The sequence below is a fragment of the Pocillopora verrucosa genome, chromosome 1 (genome assembly GCF_036669915.1).
Source record: "Pocillopora verrucosa isolate sample1 chromosome 1, ASM3666991v2, whole genome shotgun sequence".
NCBI lineage: Eukaryota > Metazoa > Cnidaria > Anthozoa > Scleractinia > Pocilloporidae > Pocillopora > Pocillopora verrucosa.
This window is the reverse complement of record NC_089312.1, coordinates 6576251-6599599: the sequence shown is the minus strand read 5'-3', so window position 1 is coordinate 6599599 and position 23349 is coordinate 6576251. Positions and strand designations below refer to the sequence as shown.

The window sequence follows — 23349 nt, the reverse complement described above, 5'->3', positions numbered from 1 at the left end:
ACAGCCAAAGATCGAGTGAAATTTGGTTTAACTAAGCAACGCACACTGATTGGTTCAATATAACTAAGTCCTCCTTTACATCTAAATAGACACAAAGTTAACAAAACAGTTTTTTTTTCTATCTTAAGTATCTTATACGCCTAATAAAAAACAAATGACGAGATTACCGATTTCTAATTGCCATTTCTACTTGTTAAATTGCTTAGAATTTATAAAAATTTCCTCGAATTTAACTGCCTACAGTTTTGTGTCCTCTTCAAAAGTGTGTTCTTCATCGACAGCTTCGGTAGCCGAAGGTGACTTTTGACGCATTGATCTTGATTTTTCCCTTTTTCTGTTAAAAAAAAACCAACAAACAAACAAACAAACAAAACAAAACAAAACAAAAGTAAAACAAGGAAAAGAAAAGGAACACTCAATCGCTATAATCTTGCAAAAGAATTATTTATGTAAAAAGCCCATTCTGTCATTTAATCAGTCGGTCAATCAGTCAATAAAATAAACTATCAATCAATCTTTCGGTTGGCTGCTAGGTTGGGCACACAGTTGTTCTGGCGATTGTTCAGCATTCGTTCAGTCAGTCGGTCAAGTAGTCAGTTTGTTGGTTTATCAGTTGCTCAGTCACTTTTGTCAGTAATTCAGTCAGTCAGTCCGTCAGCTGGTTAATCAGTGAGTAAGGAAGTTAGTGAGTCAGTTATTCAGTGAGGTAAGTCCACTAGCGACAGTCACTCTTTCAACCGTTTAGCCTGTAGGTTATGGAGCTAGCTAGTTTGCAAATAAATCAGTAATTCAAATAATTCAGCAGTTAGTTTGTCAGTGACAACGTCCGTCAACTTTGTTAAGCGGACAGTTTATATCTCTGGAGGAATTTGAACCTGTGTATATCCCCCTTCTCACCACTTACTTCTTTGCGGTGGAATGCCTGAATTTACCGTCCCCTTTTTTCAAACTCTTGTTCCGTTCTCCTAACATTAAAAAAACAAAGTAAAAAATACATATTTGATAAGGTACTTAATGCGATGTGGCAACTGCTTAACTTGATGAAACTGGTTAACGACACTCTAAATGTAAGAAAATCACAAAATAAATAGATAACAGTAGGGTAATCCGCGAGGTAATGCTGGAGAAATAAACCGGATTGGCTGCTTTCGTTTTGTTTTGTTGGTTTGTTTGTTGTTGCTGTTTTTTTTTTTTTACCGAGGTATTCCAAATAAATTCGCAACAAAATTTGTTTATTTGATGAAACGGCAAATAAAGGAAAAATGAATAAAAATAAGAACGAAAAAATTACAATTTTTTTGCAAAATGTCGGCGAAACAAAGAGGATAGAGCAATAAAGTGGAAGTAATTATTACATGAAAAACTGTTTTTTTGCCAAAGAAATTTGCATCGGGTATATTTAATGGCCTTCTCTTTTCTATCGAGACTCATCAAAATTCGCAACAGAACATTGCACTTTTTGCGAAACAAACCCAAAGCCAAATTAAAAACGGATAAAAGACCCGAAATACCCTGCTTTCGTGCTCGTGACATTTCAATTACCAGTTATCAAACACTTGTAATATTACACATAATAGATTCATGTCAAACTTTGGGATTTCTTAAGTGTTTGGTCTTTTTTATCTTTTGCTTGGCAATTTTCTTGAAAGAATTGCATAAGAATGTTAAAGCTCCCAAATGAGAATTACGTGAATCTATACTCCACTTGATGTTTTCATACTTATTGCCGTTCATTTTGGCCGCCACCTGTTATGCAAAATCTTAATTTATTGCACCCAAATTTCGCTCATTTGCATTAAAAAATTTCATCTCTTAGTCCTGTTTGAGGATAATTGAAATTCTTTGATTTGACCACCAGTTATAGTGGTAAGAAAGCCAACTGTGAAATTAAAAATTTACTTCATTTAGAGCTTGGCAATACCTAAGGGAGGTAATGAGACTCTGAACTGATCGATACGCAGAAGAGCTTAATAGACCTTAGAAGGTTTGTCTATCTCTACCACAGTAACACTGAATGAGTTGTCAAACAAACAAAGAATAGCGGCCAATTTTAAAAAAAAAAAAACAAGGTTGGCTATACATTTTTAATAAAGAAGGTAAGACAAGTTACCTTGATTTAGATCAGTATTCTCAATAGGTGCCGGTTCGATTCTTTCGGCTTCATCAAGTACTCCTTGAAACAAAAAGGTAAACACTGTCATTCTTTCTATTTTAAACTAATGAACAATATTGTACCTTATTTTCCATTATCTAATTATTAGTGATTGCTTCAGAATCAAGTCAGACTATTTTGTTTTTCTTTATTTCAAATAATGACAATAACTGGAGACAAAATAACAAAGAAATTTTTCAAAACTTTTAAACCTTACAAAATTGTGTTAGAACACGAGATCCGCAGAATTTAGAACTAACGTAATGAACGATGAGGGGTGGATAACTATAATGATGTAAATGAAAAAAATTGTCAATAAAAAATATATCCAGAGATTGCCACTGTGTTGTCACTCACAGTTTTCATGTCCGTTCTGTGTTCACTAGAAGGAAAAAATGTCTTACCTCTCAAGCCGCCATGTTGTTCAATGTCTTCCATGCCCTGTGGGTTCCGTTGTTCTCCATCTCCTTGGCCTTTTTAAAGAAAGCGAAGAAAAAAATTATGAACGAGCCAAGAAAGAAATAAGAACGAAGGATTTTTTGTGACGAACGCAGAACGAGATTTACAATTTCAAACTACTAAAACGTAATAGACAAGAAAGGTTGGGTAATTAAAATGATAATGATAAAATTTATTTGTGTGTATGAAAATATCCTAAAGTCATAGATCCTTCAGTTATAGAGGAACAGAAGTACAATATAAACTAACAGAATAGCATTGAAAACTTGACATTGAATTAGAAACTCTAACCTTACCCTGTTGTGGATGATGCACACCAACACTCCCCAATTCGATATCTTCACCCTCAATTTGTCCTTGAAAAGAGAAAGTAGTTAAAAAAATGTACACAGACTAACCCTGCGCCCTCGTTTGAACTTTGTATGATATGTTAACTGACATCTGAAAGGTTTTTACCTCCCTCGCCCCCATGTTCTACATTTCCTTCCATTCCGTGCTGGTTAACTTGCTCTCCCTCTCCTTGGCCTTTAATTTTAAAAAATATTTTTAGTCACAGATTGCCCTTTATTTCCCTCGTTTATAGTTTTCACGGTATTTCTAGAAATACGGGTAAGGATTTACCTCCCTCGCCGCCGTGTTGTCCATTGTCTTCTGCTCCCGGTTGGTTCGGTTGTTCCCCATCTCCTTGGCCTTTTAAAGAAAACAACGAAGAAAAGTCAATGATCGAGCCGGGAAATATTTAGTTCGTACAACAAATGAACCGACCAATAAAAGAACGATGGACCGAATGAGCGAGTAAATGATTAAATGAATGCCTCTATGCATGCATGAGTGAATTGATTTATGACTGAGTGACTGAATGAACAAATCAATAGATCAATAAACTGTGTTTGCAGCAATCTGTTAGTTTACATTGTTTTTCGGTTTATTTCTTATCAGGAGCTGATAATTATATCGCACCTTCCTGATCCCGACCACAGCAGGTGAAAACGGTCTTCAAGTAGTTCCAGACTTTTTCCATTTTGTTCTTCAGAATGCCCCTGGCCTGGATACAACATAATCGAGATTTAGCTCACTGCCTTGAGCTGAGCTCCGATGACAAAATAGAAACTAACGAATTTCTGTTGTCCAATGCTTTTGAAACATTGTCAGTGACCATTGCAAGTGAACAAAGCAGTCTTGAGCAATATTATACACTGCTTATAGTCGGATGAAAACCATTACCCTTCCTGTACCTAGCCATTATAAGTCTACTTACGGATTTTATTATCTTGACTACTTATAATGGATTAAAAGCGCATAACGCACCTGTTCTGTTGACAAGGTGTACAGGATAGGATTCAAGGCCGAGTTGATCGGAAGGGCAAATACAGCGATCCAGACAGCGAGGTCTCCTTGCGCTTTGTACGACTTCTCGATGATGGTCCTCATACCAATCACTATCACCGGCATCCAGCACACACAATCACTCAGGATGATGAAGAACACCCGCCTTGCAAGAGCCGTTTCCCTCCTAAAGTTTGCTCTTCTGGCCTGGATCTCTCTTTCAGTACCCTGACGGGCCAGTCGCCGGCTAGACAAGTAAGACTTGACTAGTATCATGAGATAAGCACCCATGATGAACAAGAAAAAAGCAAAATTCAAAGCGAGAAAGATAGCAACAGAATACTCCCAACCTGCCGGCTTATCAGAAGTAAGCTGCAAGGGCAGACATACCACACTTCTACCATAGTAACTATGGTACCTGAATGGGTCTTCAAAATACTGAATACCAAACATAGGCAAAAAGGCCATAAGGAAGCCAATTGCCCATATGAGGATGCACAGGATATGTGTTGCCTTTGGTTTCAGAGAAGCACCTTGGTAAGGAAACACAATATTTTTAAGCCGATCAGCAGATATCAGTGTCATCATCATAACCGAAACCTCACTTGACAGAAGGGAGATCGCTCCAATTATTTGACAAGACAAACCAGACCTCCACTGGAAGTCATGCAAGTAATACTCTCCTCTCCACAACAGATCTTTAGTGCCAAGAGAGATCAGATAAATACCCATCAAACCATCGGACACTGCTAAGTGGAGCAACATGATGGACTGAACCACGTTCTTTTCTTTAAAGATCACTCGCCAAGTGACAACAAACACTGCACCAACCAGAGAAAATACTCCTATCACCCAGATACTCTTCCTTGGGGCAGAATTCTTAAACATGCTCTCACAGTTGGCAAAGTCGTCGTTGTACGTGAAAGCACAGTCAGCGTCCTCCTTGTGCATATGACAACACATCAGATTTGTGTCGAGACTCCTACAATTGTAAAATATCATCCACTCAAGTTATTTCGTTAAAACTTCACAGAATTGTGTCGACAAGAACTTGCTTTTAAGAATATATCAGTAGCTGATGGCTGGAGTTATCCATTGACTTATACAAAATATTTTTTGTAAGAATCCAAGTCTTCAATTCTTTTTGCAAAAACTTTAATTTCCCCAAAATGTTGTCTACTCAAAATGTATAGCTTTGCTCAAAAACTAATAATTTGCGAATGAATTTTATCAAAATCTTACACTCGCTGTATATCCTTCAACATATCGAAAAAACCATATGGAATCTCCCTCATCTTGTTATACTGCATATACCTGGAAATTAAATTAGGAGATTAAAATGTAGTGATCAAAAGCTGCAAAACTCCACAACAAAAATTAATCTTTCAAATAGGCTCTCTTAATCCCACAATGTCAACGAAGTCTTTCATTTAACTAATTTATTCGTGTTTGTTTCATGATCAGGTTCCCTCTAATCGCTAAGCGTCTTTTCCTGTTTCTAAACCACCTACAAGTTACAATTCCTCTATTCTTGTACGAAGGGCTAATGCTCAGGCGTCCGCTTTTGAGGCTATTCAGGGTGGCCAATTTACATCACCAACTCACTTGATAATTAAATATTGGATAAGATTGGTTATGATATTATCATAATGCTGAAGTCTGAGTTATCTGCCGAAGCCGGAGGCTGAGGCATTTAAAGCAGACACAGGGTTTTGCAGCCCATGATATCATAGGAAAAGCGAAATCATTATCTGTTTTAATGTACATTTTTAAAAAAACTCTGGGAAAGAAGACATTTCTCTCTGACTTTGCAAAAGTTTCAGGACGTTGCACTGGTGAGGGGCTTGGAAACTAGTCAGACTTTGAACTCCACATGATAACCCAATACCTGATGGATATATCGGTTATCATGTCAACTTCACACGCTTTTGTATATTGACTGTACGCTCTCAACCAATCAGAGTTTAGATGTAGAATGACACCAAATATCTTGAAATGCCCTGCGCAGACGCAGCACTAAAGTTTCTTTACAAACTTACTCCCACTCAGCAAATAATCAATCTGCTGTCAGGAAAGCATTTCCGGTGAGTTGCAGATAACGTAAGATGCTTTTACAATAAAAGCATCGATTTGAATTTTTTTCATAATGTTTCAATTGTGAAATATTACACCTTAAGGTAACAAGGTCCGTTTCACAACTTGGTCATCACTTGATTAATTATAACACTCACAGAATTTTTAACTGTTTAATTTCTTTGAAGTTGTCGATGGAGACATGAGTCATTTCGTTTTCAACAATTTCTCTATGAAAAAGAAAGTAAAACTTAATCATATAGAGTAACAGGGAAGGTAAAATATTTCGACATTGATGTGTAAATAATCATTTAAAGGTGAAATTAAATGCATTCAAATGTCATGATCGTTATAGGTTATTTCAAAGCTTATTACTCACCTGAAGAATTTCATAGTCTACTTACATAATCAAAAGCTCTTTTAAGCCTTTAAAAATTCCTTGTGGGAAGTATCTGAGTTTGTTCCCCGATAGATAGCTAGTGAAGAAAGGAAACAAATGAAATGAATGTTGAACATAATGGATTAAAGAACGGGGCATTTGTAATCGTTTTCATAGGAATCAAAGGGACCATGAGAATGCTCACAAACGTTTTGCAATATTATTACGAGAAATTTTTGAAGAAAGATAATTGATGGGCTGGGAATCAGGAGATTTCTTTTAAGGCGTATCGTCAGGCATGAATTGCAAAATTTCCAAGGATGTATAACAAAATAAACTTGGTACTGAAAAGCCACTCGCGTGATGTATCGTTAGCATCAAGAAAAAGGGTCCTACATAGACCCTCAGTATGACTTAAAATCAGAAATTCCAGGAAATGAAAGGATGTCTTAAAAACATGAAAAGGTGGATCGGAGTAGACATTATTCCGCTTGCAGTAATGAAAAAATTCAGCAGTCAGGCCAAAATATGTTACCTGCACGATAATATATTTTTACTTTTGATAGATGCCTAGATTCAAAACTTGTGGAATACATAAATGTTAACGAACTACTCACAGGTCAAACAGCTTTACCAGTCCCCGAAACTGTTGAGGATGCAGCTCCTTTATCTCATTCTTTTCAATTTTTCTGTTGAATTGCAAATCACGGATATGTTCTTGGCCAGTTTTCTTTTAATTTAAACGTTGAATGTTATATCAGTGGTCGGTACTTAGAGTGCCTTTTGAGTGAATGTCCAAAAGCAAGAGCCGGAGTAATCACAATAACCAATCAAAGCAAAGGGAGGCTAAGGAACCAGTGTACATTAAAAGTACAAACAATTCAAGCACAAAGCCTCACGCGCCGGAAAATGCGAGTTATCAAGTGACGTTTGGATTTTAGTTTGGTGCCCGATTGGTTGATAGGGTGGCACAGGTTTTTAGATTGATCAGATAGGGAATAAAGTAAAACGAGAGCAATCTTCGATTTATTTTGGCAATTTATTAAATCAACTGAATGAATCTGTCTTTGACCTCAATAGCTCCAGAATTATCGAATTCAAAAGCAATTCTTAGAAAGTCTCCCTAAACAACTACACCTTCGTACTTTACATTGGGTATCTTTTGAGATGTGCAGCAAATGTTTTCGTTTTCTTTTTTTTTTTTTATCCCAAAAATTCATCATTCCATCAATCGATCAATCGACTATTAATTAACGAGAGAGGATAATCCTCCTTTACAATTATTCAGTCATTCAAACCATTTTTCACTACTCACATCGTCTTTAGCTTGGTTAGGTTAGCAAATACCGTTGGTGGTAAATCTCTTAGTTGGTTGTTTGATAAAAGCCTGCAACAGTTAAACACACACTACCTTTAACTGCAAAGCAGAACTGGTTTCCTGTAGATAATGATGGCAACCGATAAGATCCAAATAACGATATGCTTACATATCTGTGTAATATAAATATGTGTGTTTTGCATTCATTCAGTGAGACACGTTTTAATGAACAGTTTAAATTAGATCAATTCGAAGGACATTTGGAGTGATAACATTTAATGAAAACTCGATTTTAAATTCAAACCTGTATTTTTGTGTATGTGCGTTGAAATTTAGACAGAAACGCGGAAATTTTTGCCGCTCGACAAATTTTAGAGAGAAAATTTCTTTTCTCGTCGTGCTTTTAATTTTCTTTTATTTGTTTTTCTTGTTGACTTACAGTATTTTGAGATTTGCCAGATTGCTGAAGATTTCTTGAGGGAGATTCTCGACTTCATTGTTAGACAGATCCCTGAAAGTTTCAAGGTAAAATGCATTAGTCTTTCAAAAAAAAATAACGCCATCCGAAATGTAAATCCCACAAAAAGTGGGAAAACACTCTGAATTCTTTCGCTGCGTTTCACGGGCACTTGTAGCATGCTATGTTGCTGTAACATTATAATTATGATGAAAGTGCACCAAGCTACTGTGGATAGTTTTCATGCTCTTTACTCAAGTAACACCAACTGATGGGAGGGAAATGATGTAGAGTAGTGCAAACCAATACTAATGAGGAACACCCACTGGTCAGAACCCGAGACCAGTGAATTTCGACGCTATAAGCTTTCGGTAAACCTGCCTTTTATGATGTACAATCGTCTCAGGATTGCCATGTTGCAATTGATTGTGACATGGTCACTTGGCCTCTTTTATCATCTCTGATATAAGGAACAGAAAATTGATAAAGAGCCAACACTTTTATAAACACATTGTATTGTATTGACTAAACTCACAGGTCGTTCAATTCAGCCAAATCTTTGAAAACTTGTTTGTGAGGCGTTTCAATTCTGTTGTCTTGCAGCCATCTGAATAAAAGTTGGAATGATGCGACAATCCTTTTTATTTAGTTAAATTTGTAATCGCATCGTATAATTTGAGTGTGTTTCCAATACTTATATTAGTATTACATAATACTGATCAACATCTTGACCTTTTTTTTTAAGTTGATTTTTGATAGCTTTCGATAATTTTGAAGCTGGCAACCTCGTTTTCCTATGGTGTTTCGTTTGTGCAACACTGCTGTTATTAATTGATTAAGTGTTTGGAACAACCACCTTGCGCATTAACTCGCTCATTCATCCAATAACAATGCATATAAATGCAAATGAGCCTTTCTGACCTTCGCCACAAGTTCACTATCAACAGAAGTTTTGATCAAAAGTGGAGCCAGGATGGCTTATTTGCATAATTCAAATGAGTCAAAATCACGCCCGCCATTATGAAAGAAGCCTTCACCATAGCGTATGGCCATCTTTAGCGATACGTTTTCATGCTTTCCCTCCTTACTCAAAAACACATAATTCTCCACCTTCATTGCAGAGGTTCCGCTTGTTTTAAAAAATAATTTTAGCTACTATTTTTTTTTGTATTGAAAGTTTCCTTTCCTAAACTCACAGGCGCGTCAATGCTGTTAAACCGTCAAACAAACCCTTCTGTATCTTTTCCAGGTTGTTGTTGTTGAGTTGCCTGTATGAGCAGAAGAGTTAAAAAAAAGTGCTACAATTACTCTAATTTGAATTAGTTGAAATAAAATTATTTGAATCGATTGCCTGTCTAAAGTTTATAATTTAGGAATTAACAAGTACTCAGTGAACTCGAAATACTGCATAACACATTTGGCTTGGCCTTCGGAGCACCTGATGGCTTCTTGTCTCTCCTAAGATTAAGTCATTCATCTTTTCAATCAGTCACTGATTGTGGGCGTTTGCAATCGGTTTATATGCTACGCAGATATTTAGGGTTCAAGGATCTGCTTGATTAAAATGGAATATGCATTATCTGCATGTAAATGTGTGTTGTGCCACTCGTCAATAGTTGATATAGAGGACCACTTTCACTTACAGCCACTGCAGCTTGACTGATTGGGAAAACAAATCGTCAGGGAACTTCTTGATCTTGTTACCTTCTAAAAACCTATGCGTGTTGAAAACTTTGTCTTACCATTAAATGGGATAGGTATTTAAATCCCGTTCTCTTTGATTGAGGCACTGGTCTAAGAAGGAACCAGCTTACGAGAACCAAGAACTCTTCCCTACATTTGCAAAAGGTTGCATAATGGCTACGCGCATTAAAATAAAACACGTTAATCAGAGGAAGGGGAGGGGGGGGGGGGGGGGGTTAGAGATGGGATTTACATAACGAGGAGCACCGACAATGAAACTGAAAGGATTCTTTAATGAGTATATTTACTTTTGTTACCTCTGTCCACCCACAAACAATCCCTTCTCATGGTTGACTTCGCCCTCTATAAGCTCGAGCACTGTCTTACGAGTTAAATAGTTTTTTGTTTAATTTGATTTTTTTGTCTCATCTTAAGGTTTGACGCATAACCCTAGCAGGGAAAGGTTTCTCTCTCAATATATTGTTGCAGGTTATTATTCTCTGATAGATTCAGCTAATTAAAAAGTTAGCTGCTTAGGAATGTATCGAAACGCGTAGTGTTACATACTATCAATTACAATAGATAAGAATCGATGGTTTCGAATATGGACCTATGAATGTGTTACTTACAGCTTAGTCAACTCGGTGTTTTTATTGAAGACTCCTGGTGGTAGCTCCTCTATCTGGTTGTTACCCAAGTCCCTATAAGAAGATTTTTTCTGGATTTGAATTTAAAGTCTTTCGTCTAGTGATCTGTTGCTGTTAAGTAATTTGAGATATTCCTCTCTTGGATTTACATTTTCTATGTGCCGTTTCCTTGTAATAATCTTTACATGTTTATTATATATAATAGTGATCTAAATAAGTGGATTAGCTTATCACATGATTTCGAGTGCAATTTGGGATAAATCAACACGAGTAAATGTTTCAAAGGCTAGACAAATTGCACTAGCCTATAGGGTGAATGTTATTCAATGTCTTACAAAAATTTATGAGAATTTATAAATTATACGAAAAATCAATAATTTACTTGCTAATAATATACATGCAAAATTTGACTCTGTTTCCTCAAAGTCGTGTTTAATTCGTGTTATGGCTTGGTGATTAATAATATATACAATTCATGTAGCAGTTATTGAACGCCTCTAAGCGTTTTAAAATATGAAAGAGAGAAATATTGTACATAAGAAACATTTTTTACATCTCTACAGTTAAAAACTTAAAAACAAAAACTCTCGGTAATATAAAAAAAAAATGGGAACCATTGAAGTTGGCAAAAAGCTGTCCTAAATAAATGGGTTTCCAGGTTCCGTTTAAATTTGTTCAAACGTCTTGAAGGAGTAATGGTCCTTAAGGGCAAAGAGTGCCTTAGAGACTAAGCAGCTGCTCGGCCGCTTGCCTTCACGTTGCTGCCGGCTTCTTCGGGGTGTTTCTCCAGGAAGTTGCTTCGAACTTCTAAAATTGTGACACATCAAACGTTTGCTTACTTTCTCGGTTAGGTATCGCTTAATTGCAGTAACCAGTACACGAAGGCTATCACACTCGTAATCTTCCGCCTACTTCTTATACCGTCGCTATTTTTATTTTCAGGGCCTCGGTTTGTACTCTTCAATACCTTCGTTCCAGCCATTTTTTTTTTTTTGCTTCGTTGCGTGTTTTCATTCTTTCACTCCCTCTACCACTTTTTTTTTTCTTGTGCTACCGCGACTTACCTGTCAATCAATTCAATCCCAACTTTCTGCCATCGATCTCAACCAAAACTGCACGAAACGAATTTCAATTGCCACTTAATTACAGCTTTTTTGGAATCACAGAATTCAGTCGCTCAAATACAGGCTTTTCAACTCTGACTCTGAAAAAATATCCTATTGATCCAGTAATGAGCTGGTTTATAAAAAGGTGCAAAAGTTGTCTTTCATTTTCTTGTTGCCAGAGTTGTTGAGCTTTTGCCCCATGAACTTGATTTAAACTTTTAAAACCTCTCTCAAGAATAACTTAGCGTTTGTATTTTTTCCCTGTTAGGTATTCGTCGACAGCATTAATCATTACACGAAAGTTATTCTCGTAATCTCCTACTGCCCTTCTTACGAAATGTTGCGTCAAACTCCTCGAGAAGGCCGTTACTATGGAGCACCGGTTCATACTTCATATCTTTTTTTGGAAGCCAGACTTTTAGTCAGTTATTTTCCCTTTTTTGGGTGTGTTTGCTTTTAGTTGCAAAAGTTGTCTTTAATTTTCTTCTATTTTTATTGGTTTCTTGAATCAAGCCTTGAAATAGAATTGATAGTTATTTTTTTATAAAATTTCCCATGAGCTGGGAAAAGATGCGATTTAGAGTAAAAAATGGTGCGGTTCGTGAATTAATCGCACCGATGAGAGCCAACCAGAATGCAAGGGTAAAAAGGGATTTCAAAATGGATTTGATATATATGAACATATGGAAAAAAATGAAAAAATTTTAAAAAAAGCTTACTTGGAAAAATTTAAAGCAAAAGTTAAAATCCTGTCAAGTTAAAGTAGATCAATATAAAAGTAACCTTCCTGACTTACAGAAACTTTAGCTTCTCTAATGGAGTAAATAAATCACCACGCAACTTCTTAATATTGTTTTTACGAAGATATCTACAAAATAATGTGTTTTAAAGAATTTTGATTAATTATCATTTTAATAAATAATCACATCTAAAGAACAAGATATGGCAACCTTTAGCTTAAGGTATCACAGAAAGAAAATTAGCGTTTTCATTCAAACTGATATGGCGTGAAACGAAGTATTATAAACAGTTAATTACGGAAGCCGAAAAGGGACAATCCAAAAAATAATATTGTGCAAATCCTAAAAAATATTCAGAATCAATATCTCATAGGCAAATCACTTTTAAAAGTTTGTCAAATCGGAAAAGCAATTTTAAATCCTGCTTTAATTCATAGATCCACAAATAAATTTCACGAAAGTCGAAAATAGTCTACAATCCAAGAATCTTTCCGAAGTCCAAAAATTTCGCAAATCGAGAAAAATGTTTTGTCACGTGACATTTGTGCCCAGCCGTGGAAGGCTTTGGTCAGAAAAAAAAAATTTCCGCGAATTTACTCTCTTCCCAACATAGCGGATCTGCGCGGCGTGAGGTTATACGATCAATCCTGGCGACAGGTTTTGTTTTAGATGTGGCTCAAAAATAACATTAACATCATTGCATGAAAGAAGAGGTGAAGAGGGACAAAAGGCTTCGCCAACAATTTCATTATCGCGGTACACTGCAAGTAAAGCGAAGAAGGAGGAGGCTTTGGCAAGCCGCACGATAAAAGAAGACTGTAGACAATAGGGTTGTGATAAATGTAGGCATCATGAGCGAAGACGAAGACTGCAAACTGGTTGTAAAGAGGGGAAGTAAAAAGGATTTAAAAGTTAGGAAAGATGAGATAGCCGTAAAACTATGCAAGGATACTGTTGAGAAGCACTCCGATCGCGATCAATTCTCCATGTAGAAGAGAATTATGTTCTATTATACCCAGATCAGAAGGTGGTAGACAAAATAGCAGGCAGTCAAGATAACTTCACACTTGCTAGATACAAGCAGGAACTAGCAAAACCGTACTCCAATGTTGATCTGTACGTTTGTACGGAAGCAGACTTCAAGGAAGACGGGGAGATGAATGATCGCGGACTTCGCATAGGAAAAGCCTACAATCAACATACCCCTCAGACGATCAGTGTTTGATATTGCACACTCTTCACATGCAGGTGACTTTCACGTTTCTCCTTCTGAAACCGGTTCATCGATCACCGATCCGCAAGTTACGTCCAATGCTGCTAATACTGCCTGAAAACTAGATGAACGCATGGTCAACAATAATACCTGGAAAACAGTGTCCAACCTGCTATGGCCTCTTCTTTGGTGATGAGATTGCAGTACATGCTGATTTACGCACTGAAAATGCTCGGAATGTTCGAAAACACAAACCAGACCCATTCCATGTGCAAGTGGGTCCCTAAAGTAAGCTTTCCTTCAATCACGAGTGCCTTAGAAAATCTATGACCCACGCAGTGAAGCCCCTTTCACTATGTGACCACCAATTTTGGATGTGCTGATTGGCATGTGAAAATGAGCAACGATGTGCAACCGTTTCACCGGATAAAAGGCACTGTAAGGCAGCCAGGCCACAGTCTCTTTCCCCCAACATTGGTCGCAGTCTGTTTTCTTCCACTGCATTGAGGAAAAATTGGCTTGAATCACGGGATCATTTTTAATTTTACATACTTTGAGACACAATATTCTCCTGGAAAATCCATCCTCGCAGCCATGTATAGGTAAGCCTTAAGGTTTCAGTTTGTCGTATCCGTGAACATGCCAAGCTGTGTTTGGACTTAGTGAGATGTATGATCAATACAGCAGCTTCCTTGCCTTTCGAAGGGTAGATGCCTGTGGATCAAGCTCTTGTAAACCGTGACCATGTCTCGAGGGACAGCAATACTGTAGCTTGTTCTTGGCTTGTTCCACATCGCACGATATCCAAAAAGTGATGAAGGCCTTCGATTTCACGTTTAATCATTTCTCGAACTTCGTGCTCTGAATGGACTTCATTTCTCCTTCTCAACCCACACTCACGCAACCCTCTCTTTAGAGTCCTCGAGTTCATAGAAATACCATGGTATTTTTCTAGAACTGAAAAATATTATTATAACGAAATCCTCTTTCAAAGCAATGTTCAGTGGCAGATCTCTCATCTGACGAACCGTCCAACATATTTTTCTGTTCATCCCTTTCATTTTCCACATCGACGGTAAATTATTTTCTACATTTGTGGCACAACATCGCAGTGCACTTGATACAATTTAGACCGTTCGCGTAGTGACTCCAAGTCGACCTAGTGCAACCTTGTGCGGCTTGTGCTGTATTAGTGTTTTTCTGCGTTTGACTTGGTAATTAGCGAGAAAATGTGCTCTCATCGATCTCTTACGTTTGTCTGGACATTCTCCCGGATGTTGCATTGGTTAGTAGAGCACCTAGTGCTTCATTCTATTATTTCTCTTCTTAAAACAAATGGAAGCTTTAGAGCCGAGAACATGGCTTGATAGCTTATCCTGCATCTCCGTTTCACTTTGTCATGTATTTGCGTCATTTATTGACTGAAACGAAGACGGCTTCTCTCCTGAATTCAGCAGGTCATGGCGTTGCCTGGCTTTACCAGTTAGGTGGCGAGCCGTCTCCTACTGAACATCCTTTGTGAAGAGTGTTCTTGCTGGTGTGCAGCTTTTGCTGGCCCGTCACACATCCAAGAAGAAGCCTATCACAGCCTTTAAGTTAGAACAGTTCGTTGCCTGCGAGGCGGACTCAATGGCCTCTTTGTATAATTTTCGTTCGGTTGTTATAAGCTCGCTGGTTTTTGCTACCTTTCTCAGATTTGATGAGCTAGCTAAGCTTTTTCAATCCGAAAATTAGTAGAGAGATTGAACTTAGATCGTTGTAGCTTCTTCTGGGAATGCAACTTTTGCGGTCGCTATGATGAACCATTATTTAGAAAGAGCTGGGCTTTCCTGTAATAGCCCTGTGTTTTGCCAGCTTGTCAGAACTGAATGTGGTTATAAGCCTAAGACTAAAGGTTAAAGGTATTTGCGATTTAAAAAAATCAGTGCTAGAGGCTTTTAAAGATATTAAACCGGATATTTCTGCCATTGGCACGCATAGTCTTTGGAGTGGCGGGACTAATTACTCCTGCCGCAAATGCTGGCTTGCCAGACCGTCTTTTTAAGCATCGTGGCCGCTGGGCTAGTGAAGTGGTTAAGGACGGAAATTTGCAAGATTCTTTTATTTCACGTTTGTCGGTTTCTAAGGCTTTAGGTATTTAGTTTTCTCGGGTGTACCGCTCTTTAATTTATTCTGGTATCTATTTAGTTGGTCTTTCCCGGGGGTCCGTTATAATTCTGAATCTAATTGTCTCAGTTAACACATTTAACGAGTTGTCGTTGACTGATTTCGTGTCTTGCGCGCGTGCAGTCTTTACTAGCTTCATGACTAAATAATTAGTTGAACTAATCATTTAGTCATGAAGCCAGTAGAACACGCTAAACGTGTCAATTCGTGATCGCCTTCTATTCGACTATGGAATTACCACCAAAGTAAAAACCAGATCTAGAAGAAGTGACTATTATCTCTCTATAAACCAATTTGTTTTTTTAAGGATAGAATTATTTTACTCCGCAATTCAATGGTTTTTGTCCTAAAAGTTACAAAAAAATCGGTGTCCGCAGAGAAGACGCACATCACATCAATAACGACGAAAACGAATGCATAGGTGTGAGAGACAAGGTAGCATAAGGTGCAAAGTTCTTACTCGAGATGGCTACCTCAATCGGCTTTTCGTTATTAAAAGTTCTAAAGGATACATAACTATAGTTGTTATGCAGTACGTTATAGACATCTCTGATCTCTCGCTATTCAGCTTCATCAGTTTTCCAAAATAACCTAGCGACTTTGGCGGGAAAACGAAAACTGAGAACGCAGATCACAGTTCCCTAGGGCAATTTTATTAACATGGCTTCTCTTTCCTTAGCATTTTCACAATGTTCATGCAACGCTGTAATGAATTTCAACAACTTTTGAAATCAAATCTTACTCAAGGCGCTACTTACATTTTGTGTGCATCGATCGTTTTCAAAATCATCGAAATCTGAATTCTGATCTTTGTTAAAAAACAAAATTGGCAGCGAGTAAGAATTTTCATTATGGGTGATTTTTGACTTATTTGAACGTGAAAATAAATTGAAATAATATATTAGCATAAGCCATTCAGTAAACATTGTAATAAGCCAGTTGATCGTTTCTTATTCCTTTTGGCGGTCTTACCTTACAGGTAGAGTTTGGTTACCTTTTCCTTATTATGATCGTGAATTTGACATGGAGACAGATGTTTTTGCTTAAACTGCGGTTTGCGGCTAGATATCGGTATATTTCCATTATGTTGCGAAAAGATGATTTATTGCTAAGAAAATGACTCTACCTCATAAAAATTGATTCCGTTCAGGAATTTCCTGGAAATAACTCCCTTTATACTTTACCCATTTAACACTCTCGTTTTAGGCTAAATTCATGTTGAATTCCCGATCAGGAAAATGGTTTGTAATTTATAATTTAGCACGTTCGACACCTCTTTTTCTTAGGTGTAAAGATGTAGTACTTTTCATCTTCTGCACTGAATTTGTGATCAGATAACTTCTACGGCTAGCACGTAGCTCTTTTAGGGGCGGTACCTTGGGTACGCCCTTTCTTCTCCGAATTTTGTGTTTATTCTGCTGTAATGCAACAGCCTTCAAGGACTATTTTCTCTTAAGATATCTTTTCAAGTATGATTTTAATTCTGTCAGTAAGTTTATTATAATACTTCTATTGTCAATCTTGTTTTTTGTTTTGCCCGAGCTTGACCGTAAGACCAAGAGATTTAAGTTAGAAAGACATTTCGTAAAGCGTAAACATCGCGAAGGTATCTACTTAGTATGCGAACTCCGCTCAGCGTAGCTTAGCGTGATTCGCTAGTTAAGTGTAAAAGCATGACGAAGGTTAGAGATTGACAGCTCCGTAAGTGTCCCCTTTATAAGCGGTGACCCACACTTTCCTAGAGAGATCAGAGCTAGTCCCCGTTGTAATAACTTGTGTAGTAGAAAAAGAATAAAAGAAATAGTCGACTGAACGACGAGTGTTAGGAAATTACTTCTAACACCTTTAACCTCGGAAATCATCGGGCCCTAATGAGAAACATTCTCAGGGCGCACCTTAAAGCAAATTTTTCCAATTATTTTTCTGAGTATTCTAAATTTTTCAAGTTTATCCTTCCCTTTAACTTACTAATTTACTCCAGTGAGCAAAACCAATCTGCACAGAAATAAAAAGTCTGTTCAGAAAAAGACAGACGAGGGCAACCTCGAATACGCTGGGCCTCTGGGCAGTATGAAATGATGCCCTTGAGTAATGTAGGGTAGTGACGAATTTGACGCGATTGCGAATTCGATAAACCGAAAAAAAAAGTACTGACTAAATGGTTACTGACTAAACCTTGGCTGCAAGACCGCTGAAGACGCTTCATAACCAAACGCTATCTCAACTCAACTCTGTTTTCAAATGCATATGTACTATGGTCCAATGAAATGATTATAAAGGGGTTAATTTCTTAACATGAAACATTTAGAGGAGATAAATAACCGAGACAAAGCCAAGACAAAAAGGGGCGCGATCGCGAGAGCCTAAAAAGACCAATATCCACAATACAATATTGGCAAATCCCCCCACTTGAAACAGAGTAGTCTGACTCGGAAGAGTAATTCGATGGCAACTTTTCAATTTTCGAACTACACGACACATTGATTGACATTAAAGTAAAAGAAATGCAGGAAAATGCCGATACACTTCGAGAGAGTGATCTCTTGTGACTGACATTGTGTAATTTCATATTTCTGTTTACCAACTTCGTTCACTTCGAAAAGGAAATCTATTGAATTCAGCATTCAGAATTCGTTTTGCTTCATGGCTTTAAAAACGAGGCATATTTTACGTAAGCTGCATCCAATGTTCCTGCGTTAAGCGCCGTTTTGACTAAATGGCTGAAAGAACGCAGTGTATAAATCAAGTCATCCGCGCTGAAATTGCCTGTTTTTCTTCAGAGCTTTAAGAAAGAGGCATATTTCCCGTGTACTGGACTACATATTTCTGTGTAAAGCGTATTTTTGCTCTATGGCTTGAAGAACGAGGTATCTTTCAAGTCATTCGCGTTTATGGGCTGTTTCGTTCCATGGCTTTAAAAACGAGGCATATTAAGCCATATACCAAGCTTGCTGCATTTGCTTACGTAAAGCGCCGTAAGTCGCTGTAAGTCATTCGCGCTTGATATGAGCTGCTTCGCTTTATGGCCTAAAAAACGAGGCATTTCCCACGTACACTGCATTGGACTGTGTTTTAAGTAAAAAAGCGAGGTGTATGTTTCGTTGTCCACACTTGAAATGAGCTTATTAGCTTCATGGTCTAAATAACGGGCTACATTTCGTGCTTACTGTATTTGTTGGCGTAAAGCGCTGTTTTGCGTAAAGGCTTGAAAAACGAGGTATCTGTTCGAGTCATTCGCCCTTGAAACGAGCTGTTTCGCTTCATGGCTTTAAGAACGAGGCATATCCGGTTTATACTGCACTTGTTTGAGATTAGGTTTATCACAAGAGCAGTAATTCCGATGGAAATGGATGGACTCCGTTGGATTCCCATGGACCCCATCGGATTCCGACGAATAGGTATCGGTGGATACCATCCAACAACATTTCTGCCCGGCCCTCTCTGATTTTCATCTGACTTCCGCTACTCTTTCGCGTCAAACGTATCTTACTTCAGTTGGAAGGTGTTACGAATAGAATCTTGTCTATTCCATCGAAAAACTACGTTCCCATTGGTTTGTATTGGAAAAGGTATGGCAATAAGTCAATATCTACCTAGTAAAATCCTGGAACAGTTAAAGTAAAGTAACAGGTGACAGGGTTTGTAGGCTGAATAATTCAGCAAATGACTTATTGGACAACTTCTTAATATTTTTTTTATGCTTAACGATCCACGGATGTGTATGAAAATTTGCTCAAAGATTAGACCGGATAACATACGTGATCAAATAGTTACAGGAGGTTGAGGTACCTAGTGCGACCCAAGAAGAAGAATAAAATGATATTTAGGTGAGCGTTTAGCCCGCAGCAAACACTTCCGACACAAACCGAAGAGTTAGTTTAGAGCAAAAAAGTTATATCAAATATCTAGGCGTTTTAATTGATCAAAATTTGTCATGGAAAAACCATGTTGACTCTGTTATCGTAAAAATAAGTAAAACAATAGGGATGATTGCAAAGCTGAGGTACTTCGTTCCCTCTACTGTCCTTGTAAATATTTACAATTCATTAATTCTACCTTATATAACTTATGGACTCCTTGCCTGGGGCAATGCGTCAAATGCTTATTTAAACAAGATTTTAGTTCTTCAAAAGCGAGTTTTGCGCCTAATCTATTTCACCGATCGAAGAGAGCATGCCATCCCTTTATTTGCCAAAGCAAAAATTCTGCCTGTTACGTTCCTATATTATGAAGCCGTAAGTAAACTTATGTTTGATGTGCACAACCAGAGGGCTCCCATTAATATTTTGAAACTATTTACTAAAACATCTCATATTCATACCTACAATACTCGATCATCCAAATCGCAGCTCTTTAGTACAAAGTACTCTAGACTTAACCTACAAAAAAAGGCTTTCTCGCGTGTTGGTGTCAAAATTTGGAATAAGATACCAAAAGAATTCAAAACGTTATCAAAACATTCCTTTAATAAACAAATAAAAACGTCTTTATTTCAGATACTAGATAATGAAGATTCTTATCTTGATGTTGAAAAGATCTCCTCTAAACTTAAGGACTGCATAATTAAAACAAATTGATCCGATTGCTTTCAGTACTAATTTATCTGCTTCTATACTTTATTGAACAACTATTGATGTATTTACCAGTTATGCTTCTCTTTATAATTTAACAATATCTAACTATTTAGTTTTTAATTTTCTTTATATATTGTAAATGTTTGTTGACGATTGACCCGCCTCGAATAGCAAATTTGCTATCTGCGGGTCAACATAATCTAAATTATTTTGTAAAAAAAAAGAAAAATAAAGTGTATAAAATAAAGTGTTAACGGGTGGCGCAATAGATATAGTGACCGGTTTCTTCTAGAGAAGAGAGGCGATCGATCACTGGCGCTGCTTAATATATTACAGATTTCCATAGCCAGTTGGTAACGAAACGGAGACATCGATACCTTCAAAAAACATATCTATGGCTTTCTGCTGTTCTTCTTCAAATGCCTCTATCCTAAAAGTCGCGCAAACTTTCTTTAAAACCTCGTCGTAGATCACTGTTGCCTGAAAAGTTGACCACGAAAGCATCTTGTCAACCGTCTGGTGCGCTAGTTTGAAAATTAATTATCAACTCTAGCCAATCAGAATTGACGAAAGAATCTGCAAAATGGACTAACCAATAAAAAGTCATGATACATTTTCTTGCAAAAGAGTAATGTCACGGAACACGATTAGTTTCAGGTTTGCGTAGACGTAGGGTACGGCTACACGTAGGCTAAGCTTTCAAAAGAGATTTATCTAAACGATATCGATTCTAAATATTTTTTTTGGATTTGCAAAATGTTTTTGGATCGTCCTTTTTCGGCTTTTGTAGTCTATAATCTCTGGCGTGAAAATTATTTGCGCCATCCCTGTAAAAGTAGACATTTTCTTAAGGCCTAAAAACCACAGTTTTCACATATTTAATTCATTTTTATAATTTTGACCATTTAACAGTATGGCAGCTTATTTATTTGGAGTTTATTTGACAATGCATTTAAATCAACGCCTTTGGTTTTGATCGGAACATGATCTGCACATGTAGAACCATAAAGTGCGTCTAACATTTGCATTTTAAAGCTTCATTATTTTCAAATAGTTTGGTAAGTTCAAAGTGGTGCTCATGACCAAAGCTTTCAATCATGTAAACGCTGTATCTCAGAAGTAAGAAAAACACAAAAAAACCCAGACATTCTTTTGAGAATGAAAAATTGTCTGAATGTTGACCGAGAGTAAACTCATCAAAGATCAGAACTCAAGCCAAAACACTGCGCAAGAAAAAGCGACTTTGAATTTCTCGAGTTGTCGGCGTTTGTTTCCACTTCACGCCTGTAAAGGCCACTCTCCAATGATACACAATTTTGCCTGCCGGCGGTGATCCGTGGAAAGAGGGATGTTGTTAAAAGCGGGAATGGGGAATTGGGGATGTGCAAGAAGTCTCTCAACAGAAAGGTGTCCCAACAGAAATAGAAATGTAGACATTCTTTACGCATAAAACCTGGAATAGTGATTTGATTTTTTTACAATTCGGTCAACTTGGTATTGCTAGTGTAGACACCTGGTGGTATCTCCTCTGGCTGGTTGTCTCACAAGTCCCATAGAAATAGAATGTAGCAAAGATTTATGGAAGTTGAGTGTTTAATGTATCAAAAAAAATATATATTTTAAAGTGTATCGATGGGTGACTAAAACGTTTATTTGTCTACGAATTAGAGATCGGTCAAGGTTATCCAAAACTAGGTACATTTTAAAAAGCTTACCGTTCAGGCTACCGTAAATCAATTAAAAATGATTAGATTAGATGACTACAACATGCTAAGGTACTGGAAGAATCCAAAATCGAAATAGAAGAATTGAATAAAGCGATAGTTAAGGTGATCATTCAACTCCTTTTATGCTGTTGTTCTGGTTGCAGTTTATTCGTTGTTTTCCTATCGGAGAGGCGAGAGGATTCTGTTTTCCTCCTTGTATGGCTGATCTTTTCTGTCGTAGAAACATCTGCCAGAGTTTTTCTATTGCAAACTTCAAAAAGTTTTTCAAACGCCTGATACAATTAGAGAATTTTGGTCTGGCGCACTTAATCTGACATCAAAAATACGCCAAGTAACTGCAAGTGGTGCATACCAATGAAACGGGAAGCCTGAGGACTCACAATATTGTGTGATTTGTTTAATGATTGTGATGGGGGAGCACTTTACAATTTTGGTTTGCTTTTACTTCAAAAACTCCATTCCATGATCATTAAATTCTAAATTTCGAGTGAACTCGTGACAATCGGACGAAACCGTTTGAAGAAAAGCGGAAGCAGTGCAAGTTAAATCTTCTAAGTCTCGACACTCGCATTTTCATTAATAAGAAATCCAACAAAGTGCAGTTACTGGCTGATGCTCGTCAAAAATCTCACGAATAATTTTCATTCTAATTGTCTCAGTCAACACATTTAATGAATTGTAATTGACCAATTTCGTGTAATTTACACGCATCTCACAGTCAGACTTGCAAGTGCGTGTAGGACACGCAGTTTGCGTGTTGCGCGCGTGCAGTCCTTTAACTAATTTTAAATGACTGCATTTTTAACAAATTGTGACCCTCCACGGGATTTCGGGGAAGAAGATAAACGCACGCACACGGTACACTAGCACGCTAAAACAAAAGAACTAGCTTTTAACACGTTAGATGCGTGTTAGTAGCTCGCCTCATTAACATCGCAATCATTGTCTTGCTTCGCGCGGTAGAAACAAAGGAACGTGCCATTTTCTTATAATGATTATAATAATAATAATAAATATTTCATTTAAAGAGGGTTAACACTTAATAGCCAAAGGCTAATAAACTTGTGGCCCTCGGAAAATAAAATTTTAAACTTTGAATACGAATATAATATAATAAAAGTTAAAAACCTAAATTCATGAGAGACGTGAATAGTTGAATTACAATAATAATAATAAAACTTCTGCAAAATATAGATATAAACAGATATAAAAGTTAAACCCTAAATGAATTTTTACGGACTTAACGGTGTCTGATTTTCTGACATTTAGAGGCACATTATTCTAAAGTCATGTTGCGAATACAGCAAAAGAACGGCCTCTTTCAGTCTC

At 37.2% G+C, this 23349-nt stretch overlaps 1 protein-coding gene and 1 pseudogene across 1 annotated transcript; both read right to left on the bottom strand.

Annotated features, from left to right (window-relative positions):
- The window catches only part of LOC136280154 (uncharacterized), a 249422-nt pseudogene extending 235075 nt beyond the window's left edge, over positions 1–14347 (bottom strand).
- LOC136282751 (relaxin receptor 2-like) lies at positions 238–13762 on the bottom strand. Its single transcript, XM_066170545.1, has 16 exons — positions 13704–13762; positions 10477–10548; positions 9361–9432; positions 8700–8771; positions 8147–8218; positions 7705–7776; positions 7007–7078; positions 6415–6486; positions 6169–6240; positions 5180–5251; positions 3920–4919; positions 3572–3656; positions 2557–2610; positions 2111–2173; positions 905–965; positions 238–334 (listed from the first exon to the last, which is right to left on the bottom strand). Exons 1-16 carry the CDS (start codon positions 13760–13762, stop codon positions 238–240), a joined length of 2067 nt encoding a protein of 688 aa, XP_066026642.1.
- Positions 14348–23349: the final 9002 nt, after the last annotated feature.